Below are 22,844 nucleotides of genomic sequence, written 5' to 3' on the forward strand. Positions count from 1 at the left end.
TATTTCAAAATCTAAGTACATGATGCAAATCAGAAGCTGTCCACAGACAAACAGAGAATCGAGAAACAACAGGACAGTGGTGGTCCCCTCAGTGTCCCCACTCAGGGAGGTGGCAGGGCAGGGAGAAAGGGCTAACAGCAGATGCCCTCACTGATATCCTGAAGCACAAGTCACAGAAGTGTGAACAGAGATACAATAAGAAACCAGGAACAATAAGAAACCAGGAACACAGCCCCAAAACTATCAGAGAGGTAGTCAGGGCCACTGGCTTTATGAGCAGGTAAGGGCAGCAACATATGCCAGTCATGGATGCAGTCCTGGAAGCTGAACAGTAATGCTAGAATGAAGAGAAGGAAAGCAAGAAATGGGAACTGAAACAAAAGGAAGTTGAAAGGGATGCTTGGTAGATAATAGCAATACACAAAAGACATGAAAAGATGAGTCTCTTCTTCAAGAAACACTGCACCTGCTGCAGCCAGGATGAGGGGAGGGAACAGACAGGAGCAGAGACCCAGGAGTGTCTTCAGCCATGGACTTCAGGCCAGCCTTATGCTCTGTGGCAGGGCAGGAAAAGAGAGCTGCTGCAGACAGAGTGTCAGGTAAAGAATTCAGGTGTTTTTGAGAGATTAAAATACACAAAGCTCTTTCTTCATTTTATTTTGTTCTCTTTTTCTTGTAAAGTGAAAAAGACACTCCTGAGAAAACAAATAAATGCAAGAACAAAGGAACTAGGATGGAAGAGAGGAGAGCTGAAGATTAGCTATAACAATGGCAAAATTGTGCAGAGTTTCCTGGATAAAGAAAGGAGAATAACAGTCATCAAACGGATATTTGGCTTAAGACATTACCCTCCATTTGCCAATTCAGCTAATACGTTTATCAGGTTTTCATAGAGGAACAAAGACACATTTAACGGCAAAAGTTAGAAACAGAGGAGCAGCAGAGGCACAGATGGGATGGGATTGTTGAAAAGCCCTTTGATCAGTAACCCTAGGGATGAACTTGCAGTATTCCTCATCTATTTCTTCTAAAGGATAACAGTTTAAAATGAAGAAAGGGATCACAAATGCTTTACTATATCCCAAGAGTAGCACCATGTGAGAAGGATAAAAGGGAATGAGCCAAGCCAATTTGCAACTCCTGTTTTCTCTGCTGCAAGTGATGACAAATCACCTACAGTTCCAAAAGTCAAAAACCTGAAAGCACCCCATTTGCAAAAGCAAATTAATAAAAAAAAAATCAACAGAAGGCACTGTGGATAACCAAGCATCCAGACACAATGAAAACCTGTCACTTGTGTGTTATGCACTCTCATGACTGGGTTAACCTTAGAAAGGGTAAGGGTATTGTGCCTTAGCTTCACACACTTCAAGAAGAGGGAGATTAACATCACTATTAAAAAAAGTTGTTCCAGTGCTTCTTTGGCCATTTATTTTTGACATTGCACAGCTAGATCAGAAACTGAGGAAACAGGATTTTTGTTTGCCTTAATTGTTGTGTCCCAGCTGGGTTCTGCTTATGGCCACAATAACTCTTGTGCTGCTGCATGGGATCAGAGTAACCAGCCGGGATCAAGACCTCTGCCTTCAGTGACAGTGGCAGGTAACATCAGGTTCAAGTGACCCTGACACCATGGCCTTCAAAGGTCTTGTCTGAGGACAAGTTCCTAACACAGAAATTGTCAGGAGCTCTTGCCATGAGCATAAATCTGAGCGGTGGAACAACATTCCACCAGCTGAGTACCCAGAAGCAGGAGGTGTGTACAGGGAGGCAGGACCAAGGCAGATTGTAGGTGAGAGCATGTGGGGTATCCTTCCTGCTGCAAAGCTGGAGTTTCATTCTCCAGGTATGTATTGTCATTAAGTCCCCAGGGTCATGGGCACACATAAAATTATGTACCCCAAAATCTAGATTTTACTGCTAAATGTTTTCAAATGCATCTCTAATTGAGAAATCACAAATGTGTGTTAACTAAAAGCCTGTCTCTTTATCATGCTTAAACAAAGACACCTTACTAAACAAGAAGAATGCATTGAGAAGTCACTTTAATACATGTTTATTGGTGTCCTGCACTTTCAGTGTAGGAGGTTGGAGATGTAATAAAAAAGTTTCAAAATTTATTGATTCAATTTCATTTAAATCACTCTAAACAACCAGTGCTTTAGAGTTCAGCGAATTAACATTTACTGTCTGTTACAAGCAAAATTTTAATATTACCTTTTTTGAGTCCACTTAGAACTCTTCTTTTAAAATTCTTCAGATACATTCCTCATAGTAAACAATACATTTCAATCTGTGTCACAATCAACATTGGTAAGGCCTTCTTAACCATTTTTTACCACCTCCACTGTTACTTCATTGCAAAACACAATCTTATTTCATACTATAAATACCCATCCATGCACAAAACACAGGGGCCAGAAGTTACACATTAATATTTCATGTAGGCTTCCAAGTCTTCCTTTACCCTCTGCAGGTTTATGGTACACTTAAAAAGATATCTTTAGACTTGGTCTACTTGGTCTTAAAATACAAATATACAGTATCCATAAGCATAAAAAAGTAAAGCTAGATGGCCTTACCATTTGTTATGAACTGCTAAAATCTTATACATGTACAATATAGCATCATGCTGATTAATATACATATTAGTTAAATATATGAGCCAATAATGGGGATGTGGCCAAGCTTTATTGGTTTGTTTTCAAAAAGAAATTTTTCATATACAAGTAAAAAGATTTTTAATTTAAACTCATATGGACTACCTGAACCACACAGACATCTGTAAGCCCTGCTGAGAAATTCAGCTCAAACTGGGACAAAGCCTGCTGATTCATTGGAAAAGGAACACAACTCCTCATGGGTGACACCCACAGTGTGCTGTTACCAAGAGAATGCAAATTTACCAGCATTCACATTTTCAGGTCTAGAGCACTAATTTTTGCATCTTAAATTGCAGTTTATACTTTATGTATCTATTCATCAGCCTCCAGCAGAAACAGTTCAGTACCTTGACACTGTCATAGATTTTTCTATATAAGTAGATATATAGTACAAAGTGTAGATAGTGAAACGAATAAGCACATATATACAGTCTTTGAAAGGCATTTTTGTGACCAGTTTAGCAGTGTTTATAGAAAACATTTAAGATAGTCACATTCTGCTGATACCACTGTATTGCAAACTGTCAAGCCACATTTCTTATATTAAACTTGTACTGCATTGTATATTGTACAACAGAGAACGATCAATCTTAAGGTGTGACACAATGAAAAAAAACTACTAGACTGAGTAAGGTAACCAGCACAGGGCTTAATTTTCCTGAGGTTTGTAAGAATTTTTTAAACAAAAATCACAGTGACCAGGCTAAACTGCAAACATACTGTTAAGTTTTAAATATACAGTTTATACATAAGTTCTGTGCATGGTCGACTCAACTGTGTATGTTCATGCTGACGTTTCCTTTAAATGACTCGCCACTGCATAATACTTGTGTCCTTTCCTCCTGTGGAGATGAGGTGGGTGTCTTCACAGAGAAAATCTACATTAGTTACATGACTACTGTGTCCACCGTACACATGACTTGGAGCCTAGAAAACACCATATTAGTGAGAATAAAAGCATCTCATTAGGACATTCATGCAACAATAAAACCAAGGCAGCACGTCATTCTCTTGAAGTATTTTAATATTAAATTAACTTTTAAATTTAATTGTTGTCTCAATCAACTTTAAATAAATCCCTTAGATGTATAAATACTCACTACAAGAGTAAATTTTTGGGAAATACCTTACCCTAAACTGTGAGCATGGATATGAGAAGAGATGTACTTTGCCAAAGTCATCTCCTGTTGATAGCAGTTTTCTCCCGTGGGATCGACAGACAGCGTTGATATCTGTGCCATCTGAACCTTCAGGCCACACACCTGAAACACAGAGGGACTAATTAAAGGCTTTTATAGAGGAAATAAAAATGACAGCCTAAGTTTCTGTTAAAATACGAATAAAGGATGACTTGTTTAAGGAAAAGAAAAACCTATAAAAATAACTGCATCTGAGTCAGAATGTGTGCTTCCATACCACCTAAAGTCCAAATTCTAAGAGGCAATCAAACACATAAAAAACCACTTTATTCCCTCTAGTCAGCAAAGTGCTTTGTACTCTGAGAAGATGCATTCTGCTGAATTACAGTCATGTGTCTGAGCCTGAAAGAATTTTCATATGGTTATGTGGAAAAGCAACAGTTACTGCTTTTATTTTCCCTTCTCCTTATGTATGAGTTAACAGACTTTTTCCATATTACATGGGTATGATTTTTAGACTAGAATATGATCCAAAAGTAATTTCGTTGTATTACTGAAGTCTAAAGTCTATGAAAAAAGACATTCTGTAGTTAAAATTATTATTTATTAATTAATGGATCCCTTGAAAAGGAAGTGAACCTACTATAAGTTTTTAAATGCTTTTGTTCTACTCTGAGTACTTCTCTTCCTTCCCCACCTACTGTTCTCTTTGCTGTTCATGCATGAAGTAGTGTCCTAAAATGAAACTGTAAGGTCAACAGTGCAGAGACCAAATCTGTGCACCACATCTTTAAAGCCTCTGAATACTTGCCTGTAATAAATTTCAATTTTACTAAAATCCACCCCGTTATTGAAATTTCAGGATTTTGTATGCAGTACTGCAGGCTTTTTCTGGTTATGATTTTCTAATTTAGATTTTATCTAATCCCAACTCAACATAAAGGGCACCAAGCTTTCAGAGACCACTGTCATCTTCAGTTATGCTGTGTGTTCTGCCATCATGACTTGGCAAAACTCCTGCTGTGTCTTGGCTCTGTGATTGTCAGTGCCTGTCCCTGTGTCACCTGTCCTCTGCAGTGTGCCCCTGCAGCCCTGCCCACTCGAGGGCATGCTCCTCCTCTGCTGCTGCAGCTCAGGGTGAGAGAGTTCCTACTCCCCTATGAACTCCAGAGGCACACTCCAGTTTCTCCTTCTTTGGGATACTTCTAACCCCACAGTGGGCACTTGGCATGCACCGTGGGAACAGCTACCCTTCAGTCACTGGGATTCTTCCCAAATACAGCCTTTGTATCACTGCACAGCAATTCACTACCAGGAGATCATTCCATGTCTTCATAAGGAATTACAAATTGCTGTAAATCAAATACAAAGTCTGATTTGTAGACTGCTCTTGACTTTCCTGATGTGTGTGGAAACACCACATTGCTAGATCAGGGATAGTAAAAGAGGCCCAAAGAAACCTGCAAAGAAACACAATAATTGCTACTCCTGGAATTATGAATATGCAGAACAAAGAGACACAGAAAATTTTTCAACATCTGCTTTGACAAGAAGCAGGCTATATGAATATCAAATGCTAGCTGAAGAGAGGCAGGAGTCTTCCCAAGAGGTCACCATGACAAGTTGAATATATAACCCCTGAAGGATAAATAACCCCCGAAGGAAATGGTTAAAAAAACAAGACTGCCATTTTGAAAATGGGGAAAGGATAATAGTAGGATTTTTCTTTGAATCTCTTGGTTCTTTCGAAATTTATCCCAGTGCCTCACTCAGTTTTTATGAATATGCAAATTCAATCCCCCTTGCTGAAAAGTAGTGCTTATTTTTTCCCATCCTCTGCAGACCTGTAGAAGAGACCATTTCCTCTCTCTCATTTGAAGAGTGATGCCATGCTATTTTTCCCTCCTCTTCTCTAAAAGTCACTCATTACATCTCTTTTCCCAGAACAATATTTAGATGGATAATTAATTATTCTTGCTAGTCAGCACATTACCTGTTGGTCCAATGTGCAAAAACCAGAAGCAGCCATTCCAGCTGTGACTGAAACCAATACTGATAAATGGATGATTGCTTCACATTTTGCATGGCATCCTTTTCATTACACATCTCACTAATCTAGCTGCCTTTCCTACAACAGCATAATGCTGTTGACTCATGTTCAGTTCGTATGCAAAAGTAATCTGATCTTTCTGGGCAGATCTGCTCTCATCTGTTCTGCATTTGTACAACTGGGTTCTGCCATTCTAGTGGGGAGCCTCCTCTTTGACTCTATTGAATTCCTTCCTCTTTTCATACCACTCTGTTTCTCAAGACAGCTTGCTAATCCTGCAGCTTTATACCACCTACAAACTTTACATGCTGACTTATCATGCATGCTCTTAATAAAGATATTCAAACATAATAATCCATTTACAGTGTTCTAGTCGGTTTTGAACCCAGCCAATCTGAGTTCTCCTTTGCTTGCAATGTTGTCAGGCTTTGTACACAATCTTAGATTTCATCTGTTCCTGTACTTCACCTCAAACACTATTTTTTTCGAAACTGGGCACGTGCCTTGAACTGATACCTTACTACTGCATCCAGCAGCACACAGCTCTTGAAAGAGCTTATAGATCAGTAAGTGTTTTAAAGCCTTTGCTCCTTCACATTTATGTGTTTGCATCACTAAAACATCCCCCCTCAAGCACACTTCTTTACATGCTATTGACTTTCAGATGAATCATCTCTAAACACTTCCAGGCTGACTAATCTGTTCCCATGCTCACAGACAGGTGTTCAAGGGACCAGAGTTCCCTTTTCCCCCTGCATTGGTTACGCTGAGCTGCGGGTGCTGTGCATAGTTTGGGATTTTTGTGTGGTTCTACCAGAGAGAGAAAATATCCCTGGCTTCAGTCAGCCATAGCTACTGAAAAATCAATATACTAGAAGCCCCACATCCTGGATACTGTGATTACTGCTTCTGTGTCCAGTGAGGCCATCCCAGCAAGCATGTGAAGACTGTTCTAACTGGCTGCTCTGAGGCCCTAAAGTACTGATCAACTTAGAAAAAAAAATTAAAAAGCTCATAATCTATGTGCTTCCTCAGTTTATTATTCTAGCCACTCTGCACTTTAGCCTCTCCATATGGACTCTGAAGGCATTTATATGATCCTGCAGATATTGCTTTCATTCTCCAGTTTTTCAGAACTTTGCCTGTTTTCTGTGAGATGTTGAAAATAAGTACTAATGGTCTCAAGCTGACACTAACCAGTTGTTTTTATAGATACAACAAGGTTCATCACATGCAATTATTTTTAAAACACTTGACTTATTTCAACTTTCCAAACTATTCCTTCCCTACTGAAAGCAGTAGGCACTAACTGGGTTTGTCATCAAATTGTAGTAAGTCTTTTATTAAAGAAATATTTTTAAAAGCATTGGGGTTTGTAACACTTCAGTATCATGTCTCCTCCCCCCTCAGCAGATTATTTTGTCCCATGCTCTGGCTCAAAAAAGCTGATCTGTTGCAAGAGGGAGATTCCCTCTCAAGTGTGACATGCCTCTCTCCTCTGACTTTCTATGCATCAAAAGCAGCCCCAGATTCTAATAGCACTGTATTTTGCAGGAATCTGAACTAAAAAGTAAGGAATCCTCACATAAAGTATTTAGTATCTCAGAATATCTGAACCTGTGATGCTAAATAATGCTTTGTAGCTTTGTAACTATGTGTAGGGTGTACTCAAACCCCAGAAATATTTTAATAGTTCCATAAGAGCCTCTATCCCTTAAATGAAAAATACATCATGTCAGCATGCAGCCAATCTTGCAGGATTTCCTGCTTTTACTAAATCTGCGTGCTGTGATATCCAAGTGCTATCCAAGTACTGCCTGTCAGCTAAATGATAGAAAACTCGAAGGTGTTTTCCCAGCATACTGCTACTGCCATAGCATCTTCAGGCCCTTGAAAATTGAAGCCATGCCCTTTCTGTCTGCCTTCAAACCTATCACTGCAATCCATTCTACTTGAAACACGGGTGCAAATATTCCTTATTCACCACTTATACTAAACCAGAGTCTTCTCTGAACTTCTACCATGGCTTCCTATTTCCTCTTGAGGACTCAAGAATTTGAAGCTTCTTGTACTCAGTGTTTGTAACCATCTGTCCAGCCCTGCACATATTGTAGAATGAGTACAAAGCTTCAGACTACATTGGGGAAAGTGCATCCTTCAAAACTGGCAGAAGAGAAGTCCCATGGAAACAAACCATTGGATTTTGTCATATTTTTCTTTTTGAACTTCTTTAGCTCAATTTAATTGCTACAGACTGTATCATAATACATGATAAGTTCTTAATGGAGGAGACCATCATTCATTTTGTGTTTGCACAGTAACCAGAGCAAATGAAACCAGTTCTGGTAAGGGGATTCGACCCAGTAACTGCCTAAATACATGACAATTTCACAGACTGGTACTTTAAATTAAACATTATGAGATGCTGCTCTACTGTGACAGAAAGGGACTATGTGATTTTTTCCTTATCTCCCATTTATGTTATAATATGATATTTGTACTTGAAGCTAGCAAGAATATTAAATCAGAGTCCTTCTGGATTGAAATAAGAAGACAGATTGTAATAAAAATGGCATAACAGAAGTTCTGTATTTTTCCCTGAATTATGAATAGTCATGTTTCATAAGCAAAAGTTGGCATTCCAAGTGTTTGTTAATAAGAAGAAGGGTAAGAGCTTTTAAGAGGAAATATACTTACCAAAAACATGGAATCCTAAAGTACAGGTGTAAGTGGCCCATTCTATATCCCTAGTTGTTTCAACGCTCACAACTTGTTTACAAGCAGAAGGGATCCCTAGAAAAGGAAAAACCCCACATCACAACGTTTAATTCTCAAACTGTATAGATTTCTGATTACACCAGATGAATTAAAACATATGGTTGATCTTGGCAGTTATATGCTCTCATTTAAATTTTAAATCTGTGTTAGACTGCATGAACTTTGCACAAAAGGACTAAATATAATTTTTACTCACAGTATAAGATTTCATAGTCTCCTGAATTTGACACGAGATATTGTGAATTAACAGACCAATCCAGATGAGTAATGAAGCTGGAATGACCCTACAAAGAGAAAATGTATTAACTGCACTAATAGTGTGCCACAATGTGACAGTATTAATACAATGCTACAAAATACACTTTGGGTGTTGATACTGAACCAGGAGAAAAACGGTTACTTACTGAACATTTGCCAATTCTAGTGTACTTTCTTCCATTTTCACTTACACCGTATATATAAATACAGTTGTCATGGGAACCTATTGCCAAGAAGTTTCCATCTATAAACAGAAAAGTGAAACTGCAATTATTCCTGCAAGAAAGAACTTAGGCTAATTTTGAAAAGTTTGTTTGAAAAGTCATAGACAAGAGGAACTGTTCTTAAAGGCCTTGATACTGAAAAATGAATAAATGAAATGTTATTTTTAATTTTCCAGTTGCATATTGATGTATCTACCAAGACTACAATTTAATACTACCAAGACCAGCAATTTAATACTAACAAATATTACTGCTAAAAACACATGACATTTTTGGAAGTAGTTATAGTCCATTTAGGGCTAACCCAATGGCAACAACCAGCAGTGTTAAGTCTTTTCTCCCCCCCTTCACAGTAAAACCATATTGAACATGTTGGGGAGGGAGGGAAAACAAAACCAGAGCTTAAGATACCACCCATAAAGTCCTGCCAATTTTTCATGGCACACTTATTTTCAACTTCAGTGTGACAAGACGGGACTTATTATAAAACAAGCCAACCCCTAATTTATTTTAAAAATTCAATGCCTTTTTTTTCCCAGTAAATAAATGCTCTCAAACCTGGTGAGTAACGCATTACAGACAGCTGTTCGTTTCCATCTGTGTGTACAGTGACCAAGTCTTTTGTTTCTGTGTCAAACACAAACCACCTGTTGTAAACACAGAAAGAGGCCAATAAATCATTCCAAAAGGAATTTAAATCTACTGTGATCTTGACCAACTTTTCTTCTGTCAAAATAGCATAAGTTTTATACCAAGAAGAGAAAAACAGCAAATGCTACTCAGTTTGGTTTATTTTTACTTTAACACAATGATAGTTTCTTTCACATCTTTTTTAACTGTAAAAATGCATGGGCATTGACCCCCATATCAGTCTGTAGATTTTAGTGTGTTTTAGTATGTCCTGCATAAGAATAAAATAAGCATTGCTTGTGATGTCCCTTCTCCTTTAAATTGATGTTTAAATTGATGACTGCATTAAATCCTAGAGCAAGGGAAAACAGAAGCAAACATCAGGGCCATTCTCTTCTGATAGAAGAAAGAGATTAATTCATTTATTTTAAAGTGAATTAATTCATTATTTTTTCATTAGTTTAATTTAATTGATAAATTTTAATGAACCAAAAATTAGTTTGTGAAAACATGTAGAAAGGACAAAGATAAAATTTGCATTTCAATACTTGCATCAGATTACTAAAGACAAAGAGAATATTCCTCTCAAAGTTTCTCCTGTTTTACTTTATTTAGTAGTAAAGTACATTCAGTAACAAAAGTAAGTTCTTTATTTAGGATTGATATAAAATCTGAAATAAGCTTGCCTCATAACCTACAAGCTCCCTGTATGTTCCCAGTGAACTGGAACTGTTTTCAGTACTAACAGCCAAGCCTGCCCTCAAGTGACACTAAAGGAGAGGGAGAAGTTAGGCAAAGGCAGTCCCTCCTGTGAGAGACAACCACAGATAAACCCAGCAGCTGCCACCGATGTCACCAAGGGCTCAACCTGCTGCCTAAAGTACTCTCCTGCACCTCAGTTTCCTCTGCCTTGTTTATCCCTCACACTCTGCAAGCGGAACAAGTCTCTTAATGTGCATTTTTACACTATGTCTAGAACATTTGCCATTTTTTTTAAAGCCTCTCTGGTTGTCACTGCATCAGGGATCATGAACCACTCGCTACCTTTTCCAACACACAGAATTTTTCTACGTGATTTCCTCCATGCAGCCCTAAAGGCCTTGGAGGAAATCTCCCTCCACTACATCAGACTCCTTCTTTAGCCTCTCCTTTTTCCCAGTGGACACAAAGATTTAACATTTAGGTCACTGGTATGGTGACAGTACTTCCCATGCCAGGTCTCACAGCTCACCTAGACTTCCTGCCCTCTCTAAATGTCCTCCTTCCACTGGTCTACACTGTCTCTCTCCCAGGGCAAACACGGGGTGCTGGCCCAAGCCTAGGGTTTCTAGGCACTAAAGCAATACAATAAATTTCACTGTGACATTCAATAGAAATCAATAGGGAATGAAGATGTGTCATTGCATACATCTACATGGGTTTGGATATGAGCTGGAAAAATCAGGGTTTTTTGGTGCATAAGGTATAGCTCTTCACCTCTTACCTTCCAGTTAGTGTCCCTACTGCAACGACAGATGCTGAAGGATGAAAACCTGAAGACTGTGCTGGATCCTGAAATGTTTCAGAAAGAAACTTGCTTTTTTACCAGTCCATGCTATCAAGTTATAACAAAAATGCAATTCAATTATTGGCCTCTGGAACACAGTAAAACTATCTTGCTGATTTTTAGGGGTCATTTTTTCTCTTTCAATATAAACTTGAGGCATAAAAAAGCATTTTTAACTAACTGAAATATTATCTAATTAACTTATTTTCCTTCTGTACAAGGCCACTCTTTTCATTTCTTTACTCTCTAAAAATAATTTGGCGAGTGATTTCATAACAATAACATTGGCAATGGCAGCTTCTCAATAAATCCCAAAGAAATAAGAGATAAAAATAACTTCTTAAACTAGAGCTGACCTTAGAATTAAGCTTCAAAGCTGCAGTTTACCTACAGTCTGAAGGACAAGCAAGTCCCTTATTCAACAAAGGTATGTGGAACTTTGCAGGAGGGGTAAAGCCTAACTCCTACACACACCAACACCTTTTTCCAGCACCTGCTAAGCTGCAGCTCAGTAGGAGATTAAGGGCATAAACTGGGTTTCTTATTTGGATGTGAAATTTTAAAACATTTTACTTTGTAAAACTCTAGTGTTTTTCTTGCAATTTAAACATATGCCTAAAAAAAGTTAAGCATTTTCTTTCTAATACTTGTCCAGTTACAAAGAATGAAGTCCAGAACTTTTCAGGTTATAGCAGAAGATACCAATATAGCTTTTTTTTTTTTCCTTATACCATTAAAACATAATTTTAAAATGCAAGCAAAAAACCCAGTCCAGTGATCCATCTCATGGAAATGCTTATGTCCTTAATTTTCTGTATTTTAAGACAGTATCACATTGTAGCTCTTCCAGTAAACCTGCTGACATTTTTAGTAATTGGTCATTACTAGCCCTAGAGGCTAGGTGGAAAGGATAGTCTCATTAATTATAAGAAAGTGACTAATTTAAAATAATTACTAACCCTAAAGAAAATTTCAGAGAATTGTTGAGATCCAGGATTTCTTTGCACAGTTTCTAATACCCTACAGCATTCCAGAAAGGAAAATTTCCTAATGTTTTTAAAGTATAATTTCATAACAAATGAAATTTCATTGAATAAACCAGAGGTTCAAACAGTGCATTTAATCTAACTTGTACTCAGAACAGCTACATTAAAAAGCTTTTACATTGATCTCTATGACAAAAATAGGCTAACATGAAATTATTTTTTCCCCTCAAGTTAGTATTTTTAGGTATTTTTAAACAATAATCCTAAGAAAAACCTGACTGACTAGAGAATTTCTGTAACGGGAGAGCTGTATTTAATAAATGTATACCTCTATAATCTTGTTCCATATAGGATGGTGAGTGGTTGCATCCCAGAGTGTAATGTGTTTGTCATGTCCACATGTGAAGAACTGAGGCTTAGAGGAATGGACTGCAAGTCCCCAAAGCTCATCGGTGTGGCCCTATGCAAGCAGAGATGTTTTTAGACAAGAAGGTCAACCCATCAAAACTAAACATGTTTAAACAGTATTAAAATGACCAAGCTATTAAAATATTCCAAAAATATGTTAGCTCTAGATAGATACATATTTATAATTATTCTAATTGCTGAAAGTACTGTAATAAGAAATCAGAGGCATATTTATGAAAATTAATTTTAAACAGGATATTTACTGCTCTTACACACTTAGAAGTGTTCCTGTAAGGAAACCCAGCTTACCTGGGTAATTGGGAAAAAGTCTCCTGACAGGGTGCCCTGTAGGACAAAGTTTCTGGTGGTCCCTATTAATACAACGTCCCCTTTTCCCTCTGCTACTGTTCTTATTGGACCAAACTGCTCTGGAATCTGTGGTCAGAACAGACAAAAGGACAGATAAGTCAGACAATTTGTCAGGTATTGCCATTTTTAAAGTGGTAAATGTGTTCTAATAAATATTGCACAGCAAAGAAATGAAATTAATGCTTGTGCCTGTCTTGCAAAACTTTATAACAGATGCATCAGCTCAGTAACTTCTCTAATACCACAAGACAAGACATTCTTATCTACAGAATATTCAGCTAAATCAAGTATTTCAAGAAACAAAAAAGGTTCCTTCATGCTGTGTTAATTCAACAGTATTTAATTGCAGCTGTGATATCAGACTAAGCATTTCTACTCTGAGCATTTTCTGGCAATGAATGTTTCTTTAATTTCATCCTAGGTTCTGAAAGAGCCAGTGCAAATCTCTAAAATAAAGTTCAAGGGAAGATGTAAAATAACAAGGAATACCAGAATAATAAGAGAAAAAAGAAGGACACCGCAGTTAGAAACAGCACAACAAGTATGTCCCTTGTACTGTGTTAAAAACTGAATTACAAAAAGAGAGATATCAGTTGCATACATATTTGCAAAATTATTATTATTATTATTATTATTATTATTATTATTATTATTATTATTATTATTATTATTATTATTATTATTATTATTATTATTTAGTATTATATGGTAGAGTTGAAGCCCTTCCTCAGACTTTTCTGCTGATTCTTCTCTTACATTCAGTGTGTAAACAGTCAAAGTAGTTCTGTCCAAACAAGTTCTGCTTTAATCTTCTAAGTTCCTACATAGCAGCTGGAGTATTTTTCAAGTTTTGTTTAAATTACATTTTAAAAACAACAACATTGACCAAGAAACAAATGAAAAACTTTAAGTACTAAAACCTTAAAAATAGCCTGACATCATTTTGGGAAAGTGGACTGTATAAAACCATTTCAATACTGTAATACTCTGAAGGTAAACATTAACTCACATTATTAAATGCAAAGAACGGAAAAAATAATATGGAAAGATACACAAGATTTGTTTTCCAGCTACCACAGACCTTAGAAAGGAAATATTATGTTAATGAATAGGCAATCACAGGAATGATCTGAGGACTGAAAACTTGAGGTGTCCTGTGTAGGGCCAGGAGCTGGACTCGATGATCCTGATGGGTCCCTTCCAACTCAGCATATGAAAATACTGTATTTTACCACTGATTTACTTTCCCATAGAATACAGATCCATAAGAAAAATAAAATAAAATAGAAAAAGCTTCTCAGAGGACAATTGAATTTTTTAAAAGTAGCAGAGTAATTTCAAGATAGACAATATCACCTCAGTTTTGTGAATTTTTTGGTAGTTTCCATTCCAAGATATCAGCTTTCGGTCTTTTCCTCCCCCTGATACCAAAGTGCCATCTCGCAGCATACACAGGGCAAAGATTCCACCCTCGTGTGCTCCTTGAACTGCATGGCTTATTCTGTTGGTACCTGAATAGGAGAAAAAAAGGCATTATTACTGAAATACTCAGCTTAATAGCTCCTTTCCCCCCATTTTTTTCCCTCCATTTCTCTACTATCTCTCAAGGATTGCATTTCAGCAATGATAACAGTGGGCATGGGGTGCTGGACCAAAACACACAGACCCCACAGAGGAGGATGAATTAGTACATTTTATGATATAGTCTCGCCACCTCAAAGATGAAAAGTATATATACTCAGTCTAGGTCAAGGACAAAGTGAAATAGGTTCATTTAAACCTTTCAAGGGGGTTTAAGTGAAATAATTTGACACCACATTGGACCTGCAGTAGCACTACACACCTTATCAGCAAAACCCTATGACCCAGTCACTTTTACCCTCCAGACAGAAGATATTCTACAGCCTCCAGATCCTGGACTTGTACCAAAATCTGACTAAGCTAGAGGTCCTTGTATATCTGGCATAATGTACTGATCACTCTCCAGAGGACCCTGTACTCATTTACTGATGAACTTTGCTTGTTCAAGTAGCTTCTTAGACTCAACACTGTCAAAACAAACTACATTAGATTAAGTATCTCTAATTTGGTGAATTATTACTATTATGAAGTACAAATAAATGATTACTGGTGATTCTATTACTGAAATTTACACCTTGCATCCAAACTTGGGTAACTTCATGAAAGTTAGGAAAAACCAATTGCCTTTTCCTCCATCCATGTCTATGGATATAATGCATCAGGCACAACTGATTTCTATTAAGAGAAAGTTTTGCTTAGGGTACTCTGACCTGGTGGAAGCAGCCCTCTCTTGCACATAGAGCTCTGAGTCAAAAGTAGTGAAGGCAGAGCAAGTACACTGTACTGAGACAGAAAAACAGGAAAAACATTTTTGTCCAACCCTAAAAAGCTGGCAGAAGTTGAGATTTTGAGCACACAGAGAACTCCCTTTTATTTCTGGGAGAAAGGGCAGAGGAGGCTGCTTGCAGTCAAGGCAGAAATTGGTCTACCAGCATGATGGCAAACTGGTCCCTGAGCAGTGCACTGCCCCTGTCTCCCTTGTCTGCTGGCGGTCCAAATTAACAGTAAAGAACAGGGACATGGGACAGTGCAATTTCTAAAGTCAGTTTAGAAGGAAAATATTGAAGTGCCTTGCTTTAAATTACCATAGGAAAAATGAAAGGGAAATAAATGAGAGGCCAAGTTACAAACACCATATCCACCCCTGCCCCCAGCAGTGTACAGGCCAAAGAGATGACAGTTGACAGTCCTTGGCTGAAAAAGAAATCTACAAAAACAACTCAGTGAGGCTCAACTGTATAACTGGTTCACTGTATTGTTGTCAGGGTCTTATCCCTTTGAGTAGAATCTTGGGAGAAAGCACTGAGTAAGTAGGAAAAAGCTGCCATCCATATCCCTTCTTCCTTTGCTAATAAGGCCCCCTTTAAGGGATTCTCCTTATCCCTGTGCATGGCATCTCAGGCACTGAGTACACGTTCAGGATGTTGTTGCTGTTTGCCCTCTGGCAGGCAATGCCTCCTGCTGCCTAAAAGAAGGTCTCTTCTCACTACAAAACGCTTTTTAAGAAGTTCTTCCTATCCATCTGTTCTTCTGGAATAAAGGAATACATTTTAGCTTGACTTCCTAGGAAAACTAATACTGCTATTTGTTGTCTTCTTAAAAGCGTGTGTCAATAGGCATAATTTCTGCAAACAGTAGAGAGGGATAGAACAGGAGACTGGAGATCATCAATTACATTAACAAAGTTTCTTTCTGTACAGTGATTAAAGAAAGAACTTCTCTTGGCATCTCTTACATCAGTAAAAGCCCCACATGCTGGCATGGCTCTGTGATTCAGTATTTGACCATAGGGAACATAGTTGATAGAATGTTGTGCTCTAGCAGATAGGTACAGATATTCTTTAGCTCCTTGTAGAAAAGAATCCAGGCACAATCTGCTGGATTGGTCTTGGGAAAGAACTCAAGATAAAACAAAATTTATTCTTCTTGAAATGAAGCTCTACACTCAACTCTACACTCACAGTCTAATATTAAGATGGAAGTGAATAGTGAAATTTTATCTTACCTTTTCCCCAAACCAAAATGTTTCCACTTGAGTCTCCTGTAATAGTATCACCATTTTCAGAAAAGGTCACACACAGGACAAACTTTGGCTTCTCTTGTTTCTGCATGGTTATGAAAAATATACACTCACAGCAACACACAATCCATGGATTTTAACTTTATGCAATTGGTTAATTTAGTCTTATACAGCTCTGTTATCACTTAAATATCTACAAGAGTTAAACACATTCCTACAGTCTAAACAGAATAATCTGTGCAAGGGCAGAAGATGCATCAGCTGAGGTTTGTGGCCCAATCTTGCACCCTTTAATTGCAAGCTGGGGACAGAGTGAGTGGGAAGGCCTGCCAACATGTAACACATGACCAGGACTGCTCTGAGATAAACTACTGCAGAATGCCAAAGACTTCAAGTATTTCGAAGTGGCCAAAGTTTCAGACAAGATTTATTATTCTAATTCTTAACTCCAAAGTTTCTAGGAGAAAAAAAAAATTACTACAGGGTTTGGCCATGGTATAAGAATTAAGGAATCATCTCTTGAAAGAACCCCAAGTTTCTGTAATGAAACTCCTGCATTTAAGACATTGACAGCAACAAAACAATTAAATGTGTAAGGAAACAAAAACATCACTGGTAGCTTCTAAGGACATTATATATTCCTTGTTGACAACCTATGTCTATGATCTCTTTCTCCCCCAAACTAAGAGCTGTTCTATGCTAGGACCACCCTTTTTCAGCTCTAACCATCACCAAGACCAACAGAGCCAGAAGAGGGAGAAAAATCCATATAAAATGAATGAAAAATAAAATGTAACAAAATGTAAATGCATTCTCTCAGCAGCTCCTCCTGATTTCACACAAAGTATGTTAACTGACATTGTAAATATTTGTTCTGACTATCCTTGGGAGGCATGAGGAGCCTCTACAAGCAGTTAACTAGCACTCACTGGAGTTATCTGCAGTCATTGCAAACATCCCTCAGTTGTGCATGCAAGTGCTGTACAGCTTAGTCTATATTCAAAAACAAAACCAAATCAAACCTTGAAATGAAAATGATATTTACCAAATAGTGGCCAGCTCAGTCTGTGTTTGAATGATATATGTGCATGTGTCTGAGCAGAACAGAGGAAAAGGGAAGAAAATTCATGCAAATGTATTTTTATGGGGTCTTTCATAAAATAAAAATCTTCGCCATCACACACTCTTTTTTTTTTTAAATCATGGAGAGTTTTAAGGTAATTTTATTTTCCACAGGTTGTGGGTGGGAGGGTGGGGGTATGTAGCAAAAAGAATACAGGAAAAAGAATACAAGGACCAATGGGTAATTGCATTTCAAAATTTCAGTGTGGAAGTTCTACCCATGGAAAAGTTCTCCGTGCCATACCATGAATGCCATCTGAGCTTCTGCAACATTTTGAGTTTAATAATAATCACTTCTTTTGATTTACTCAAACCTTATTTCTGTATGACTGTATCATTACTATAAACATAAAATCAGAGAAACATTTTAGTTTACCTCAAATAATCCTTGCTTTTTAATAAGGGAATTCCCTTCTAGTGTCCAAAAATAAAGGTGTGATTTTCCACAGGTAACTATTATGTTTGTATCAGTAGGGTGAAAATCTGCAGCAAATACAGCCTCATTAGAGCACTTGGAAGGAAAAAGAAAAACATTGTATCAAAATCTAAAATGCAAAGGAAAGAAAACAATATTACATGGTTCTCTAGTTAGGAAAACTGATACTTCTGATAAAAGAATAATTCTGAGCTATTTATTTACTAACATAGACTGGAATACTTTGCAGTCAAAACATGTTATGTCTTTATAACTTAGTATCAAAATGTATCCTTAAAAATCATGTCAGATTACGAGCACTTCTACACAAAAGATTAGTTTAGGATCTTTTTCCTGCACATGCTCCTATCATTGCTACCTAAAATTTTCTAATCAATTCTAGAATGATACCAAGAGCAAAATTTTATAAAAAATGAAATTATTGGCATAATCTTAACAGAGAGAAAATATTCCCTTTCTTCATGTTGCTTGCCTTTTATACAGTGAAAGTGTTAAAAAGGCACAAAGAATTAAATACAGAAAGACATTTTATTACAAGAAACCAGATCTACATACAAGCAAGCAGTACAAAATATCTTATTGCAACACCTTGACATCTGCCAGCTTTTCTTCTTTCTGCCAGTCCCACACTGAAAGCACATGGTCATTGGAGTCATCCACAGAGCACAGGCTACTTCCTCCATTCTGAGGCAAAATATGGGAATTATTAATGCATCATCCAAGCAACAAGAGGAACATATAAATACACATTCAAAATCATGAAATACTTATGTACATGGAGATATTTACCCATATTTACTCTTTAACTGTTATACTTGTAGTTAGATCTCCATAAAATACAATAGTTTATAGGGTCATGCTAAAAAGGGACCTAGAAGAGGGACTCTTGCAAACTGCAGACAAGTGCCAGGAATGCAGCAGGTATCTCTTTATAAATATTCAGTAGTGAAAATTCCAAAGGTAAACTACACATTATTATCTATTTTATTGAAAAAGCTTTTCCTGATAACTATACTGGATTTCTTTCTTTGCAATTTAAACCAATTTTTTCTTCTCAGATGCCTGTTAATACAGGAAACAATTTTATCCTTCATATTGGTCAGAAAACATAGTAAGGATTTAGAAAACAACTTCTTGACAGGTGTCTTTTTTTATAGTTATGACATTTATCACTCTTTCTAATACCAATTACCCTAATTCCTTCATTCTTTCTTCATTCTTCAGGCCCACAACACACCAGACACAGCTGCAAAAACCGTGCCAAAGCAACCCATGAGGTGGGGCAGAGGGAGGACTAAGGAACCTGAAGTGAGGGCTGTCAAAAGTGAGAGAGGTGCTGCTACTGAGTGGGAAGTGATGCTCAGAACAGGCCAAGCTGTGACCAAAATCACAAAGCACACATATTAAATACTGGCTTTCTTCTGGCAAATGCCGATAGTGCTCCTGTATTGTTATGCATCTGTTTCCCTCCCGAGGGGTATTTACAGGGTGTTTGCTCACTAACCCTTTTTATTTATCCTTCAAAGTTGATGTCAAACTGTGTCAGCTTTCACCTTTGTATTCTTAACTAGTTCTCCCAATACAGCCTTCTCTTTTCTACTTTCTATAAACATAATTATCAATGGATTTCAAGTGTTTGTAGAAACTTTCACTGAAGTAAATTTTGCTTAGGGAACACACCAGGTAGTCCTCTCCTATCTAAAAATGCTGCCAGGACAACCAGACACCACCACATACATTTCTTACAGGTTCTGCTGTGTACAGGGGGCTTTGCAGCTTGCATGTGCCAGGTCACAAACTCAAATTTTTATATGGGACTCAAATGCTGCCTATATCAGCATGTAAATATTTCCTTTATCTCTGTGATAGATTAGAGCTCAAAGGATGGTGGCAAGAGGCAAACAACAGGATTTGACTTTTTTACAATCCTTTTAGTTCTAAAATCCTTTATGCTTTTGCTGCTTTTTAGCAAAATATTTTGATTCTCCTATGGGAACCTCAAATTTTAAAAGTCTTTCATCAATCATTTTGGTCACGGTGAGAGGGTTAAAAGGTGTAGAGAGAATAAATTTCTATGCAGGGGGTAACAGAATAGGATGATTCAAGAAAAGTAGGGATGCTGAAATTTCAAGTACACAAATATTTCTGCAACTGCCAAAGAAATTAATTGCAGTTTATTTTAAGTACATGGTAAATCTCAGAATGCTGAGATATTGTTAACTTTAATAGCAACCTATGCTGTTGGAAATAAATGGGCTGCAAGCTCTGCTCCTCTACAGAGAAACCTGAGAGAAAAGACAGCTTGAAGTATGTTTTGGTCACCTAAATTTCAAAGATTTCAAAGATCAGTCTTAATATAACTATTCATTTACTTTACTTACAGATTTAGAAAAAGCAATGCAAGTGACAGCTCGGTCAAAAAACCCCATTCCAATGACATGAAGTGTGTTCAGAGTTACAGAATCCCAGACACGCACGTGTGGTGGCAATTGCTATAAAACAGACACAGAAAACATCAGCTCAAACAATGATGGAAAAAACCATCAGGATTTGAAAAAATGAGAATCCATCTGAAAAAAAAATCACAATTGAAGGTATAAAAATTATCCAAACTTCTCTAGTGTCACCCATGGAAGCACAGATACTTTACAAATGGTTTGCTGATTATTGTGCCTAGGACCAGTATCTGGGACTGACTATGCAGATTTTACAGCACGTCAGATCTCACTGATCTCAGTTTGTTCACTGAAGTTCATGACATGGGATTTACTGGTAGGCCCAGGTGGAATTTAAACTGTACCAACTGAGATAACTCTGTTACACGTGAAAGGTAAAAGTGTGAAAAGAAGCTCAGGAATATTTAAAATGCAATTAATTTCAACACTATAAAAATGGCTGGGGAAAATAACTTTATGTTCAAACTCTGCTTTATAACTGTAATCAGAATGAGATTTCATTTTGTAAATAAAATTCCAGATGTACATCCTGGCCGCAGACCAACTCCTCCCTCCATCCCTGCCCTCCCTCTGCCTTTGGCTCCGCGCGCCCCGCCATGCCCCCCAGGGCCACCAGGGGGCAGCCCTGGGCAGCTGGTGGAGTCCTGCGCTCCCAGGCCGCCAAATCGTCCTTTAATATAAAAAATATATCTAAACACCCCAAGGGCACAACAATACCTCCGTTATATTAGTGGCTTTTATATATCTATATGCCATATTCCACTGAAGCACCGAGCTCAGACTTTTAGGTTTTATTCCATAAATACAATGGTAAGTAAAAAAAAAGCTCCAACAAACTTATATTGCATAGCTGGTACTTCCTTTTTTCCCCCCCACTGTCCTGGTTTGGACTGGGATGGAGTTCATTTTCTTTTGAGTAGCTGGTGCAGTACTGTGTTTTGGACAAGAATAATGTGGATAACACGGATGTTTTGGCTGTTGCTGAGCAGTGCTTACCCTAAGTTAAGGACTCTTCAGTTTCCCATGCTCTGACAGTGAAGAGCAGATGTGAAGCCAGGAGGCAGCATGGTCCAGGCAGCTGATGTGCACTGTCCAAAGGGATATTCCATCCCACAGAATAGCATGCCCCGTACCTAAACTGAGGAGTGGGCCAGGAGAGGCCAATTGCTGGCCATCAGTCAGTGAGCCACTGCATTGTACATCACTTTTCTTTCTTGCATCTTTTTGTTGTCTTTATTGCTGTTATTATTATTTAATTAAAATGTAATAATAATAATGACAACAACCATACTTATTTCAAACCACAGGGTTTGTCCTTTTTCTAATCCTCCTCCCCACTCCACTGAAGGGAGGGGTGGATGAGTGGCTGTGTGGTACTTAATTGCTGGGCTAAAATCATGACACTCCAAGTAGTCAGCATATTGATAATCCAGACTTTATCCCAAAATTCTTCTTTGGCATCTGCCTAGAAGTTTGCAATAGTTTGGTTGTGACAACAGCTGCATTCTCTTCTGAGTCACTTTTTCCTCATGATTTTTATTGCCTCTGCTTGTTCCCACTCTTTTTCCCTTTTGTTAGCTCTTTGGAGCAATGTTCATCTTACTTTGTTGAGATAGTCCCAGTTTACAGCTAAATTTACAATAATATAGGTGGCAATAGAGAGAAAAATATTCTTGCCTAGATGATGGCAAGAGTAAAAAAAAATCTTTTTTCCAGTAAACAACCCAAACCATTCTTCATAGTTTGGTTTTGGTGGCTGTGATCAAAAATGACGTTGTATAATGTACAATTTAATGTCCTCCTTTCCTCCACATCCATCTGCCCTCTCAGGTCTCCTCTGCAGCCTTACCCCTCCATGCCTCCCAGAGACCAGCTCCAAATTTACCTTCAGTCTAAGTCATGGAACCAGAAACCATTGACCAGTCTTGACAATGGAATTGGATAACTGTGATAGCATGCAATAGGAACAGTCAAATTGAGTTTTGCTTCTGTTCAGTCCAAAAATGTAAGACCAATTACAATAGGAAAAGAATACAGCATGTATCTTCTAAATAACATATTCTTATGAAATATAAACAATTATACATCAGTAAAGAAGCCACTTACTTTCCCATCTTTGGATGTCCCTGCAACTTGACCTGTTGCTATAGTGATCCTATCAGGATGAACAGCCAAGCT

At 37.7% G+C, this 22,844-nt stretch overlaps 1 protein-coding gene across 8 annotated transcripts in view; it reads right to left on the minus strand.

The window, feature by feature from the left end:
• Nucleotides 1-2,057: 2,057 nt before the first annotated feature.
• EML1 (EMAP like 1) overlaps nt 2,058-22,844 on the minus strand; it is a 121,266-nt gene continuing 100,479 nt past the window's right edge. For all 8 annotated transcript variants that reach the window (XM_084207661.1, XM_084207664.1, XM_084207663.1 and 5 more), the window contains 15 exons: nt 22,773-22,842; nt 20,592-20,702; nt 18,799-18,894; nt 18,151-18,285; nt 16,638-16,737; nt 14,408-14,562; nt 12,992-13,117; nt 12,603-12,734; nt 11,226-11,293; nt 9,671-9,759; nt 9,035-9,132; nt 8,827-8,914; nt 8,550-8,645; nt 3,795-3,925; nt 2,058-3,590 (listed from right to left, as the gene is read on the minus strand). In XM_084207661.1, coding sequence (XP_084063787.1) covers nt 3,465-3,590; nt 3,795-3,925; nt 8,550-8,645; nt 8,827-8,914; nt 9,035-9,132; nt 9,671-9,759; nt 11,226-11,293; nt 12,603-12,734; nt 12,992-13,117; nt 14,408-14,562; nt 16,638-16,737; nt 18,151-18,285; nt 18,799-18,894; nt 20,592-20,702; nt 22,773-22,842 — 1,621 coding nt within the window. In that variant the 3' untranslated portion in view covers nt 2,058-3,464. The remainder of the gene's footprint in view (nt 3,591-3,794; nt 3,926-8,549; nt 8,646-8,826; nt 8,915-9,034; nt 9,133-9,670; nt 9,760-11,225; nt 11,294-12,602; nt 12,735-12,991; nt 13,118-14,407; nt 14,563-16,637; nt 16,738-18,150; nt 18,286-18,798; nt 18,895-20,591; nt 20,703-22,772; nt 22,843-22,844) is intronic.

The sequence above is a fragment of the Fringilla coelebs genome (assembly GCF_963513975.1).
Source record: "Fringilla coelebs genome assembly, chromosome: 6".
In the NCBI taxonomy this organism is placed as follows: Eukaryota; Metazoa; Chordata; class Aves; order Passeriformes; family Fringillidae; genus Fringilla; species Fringilla coelebs.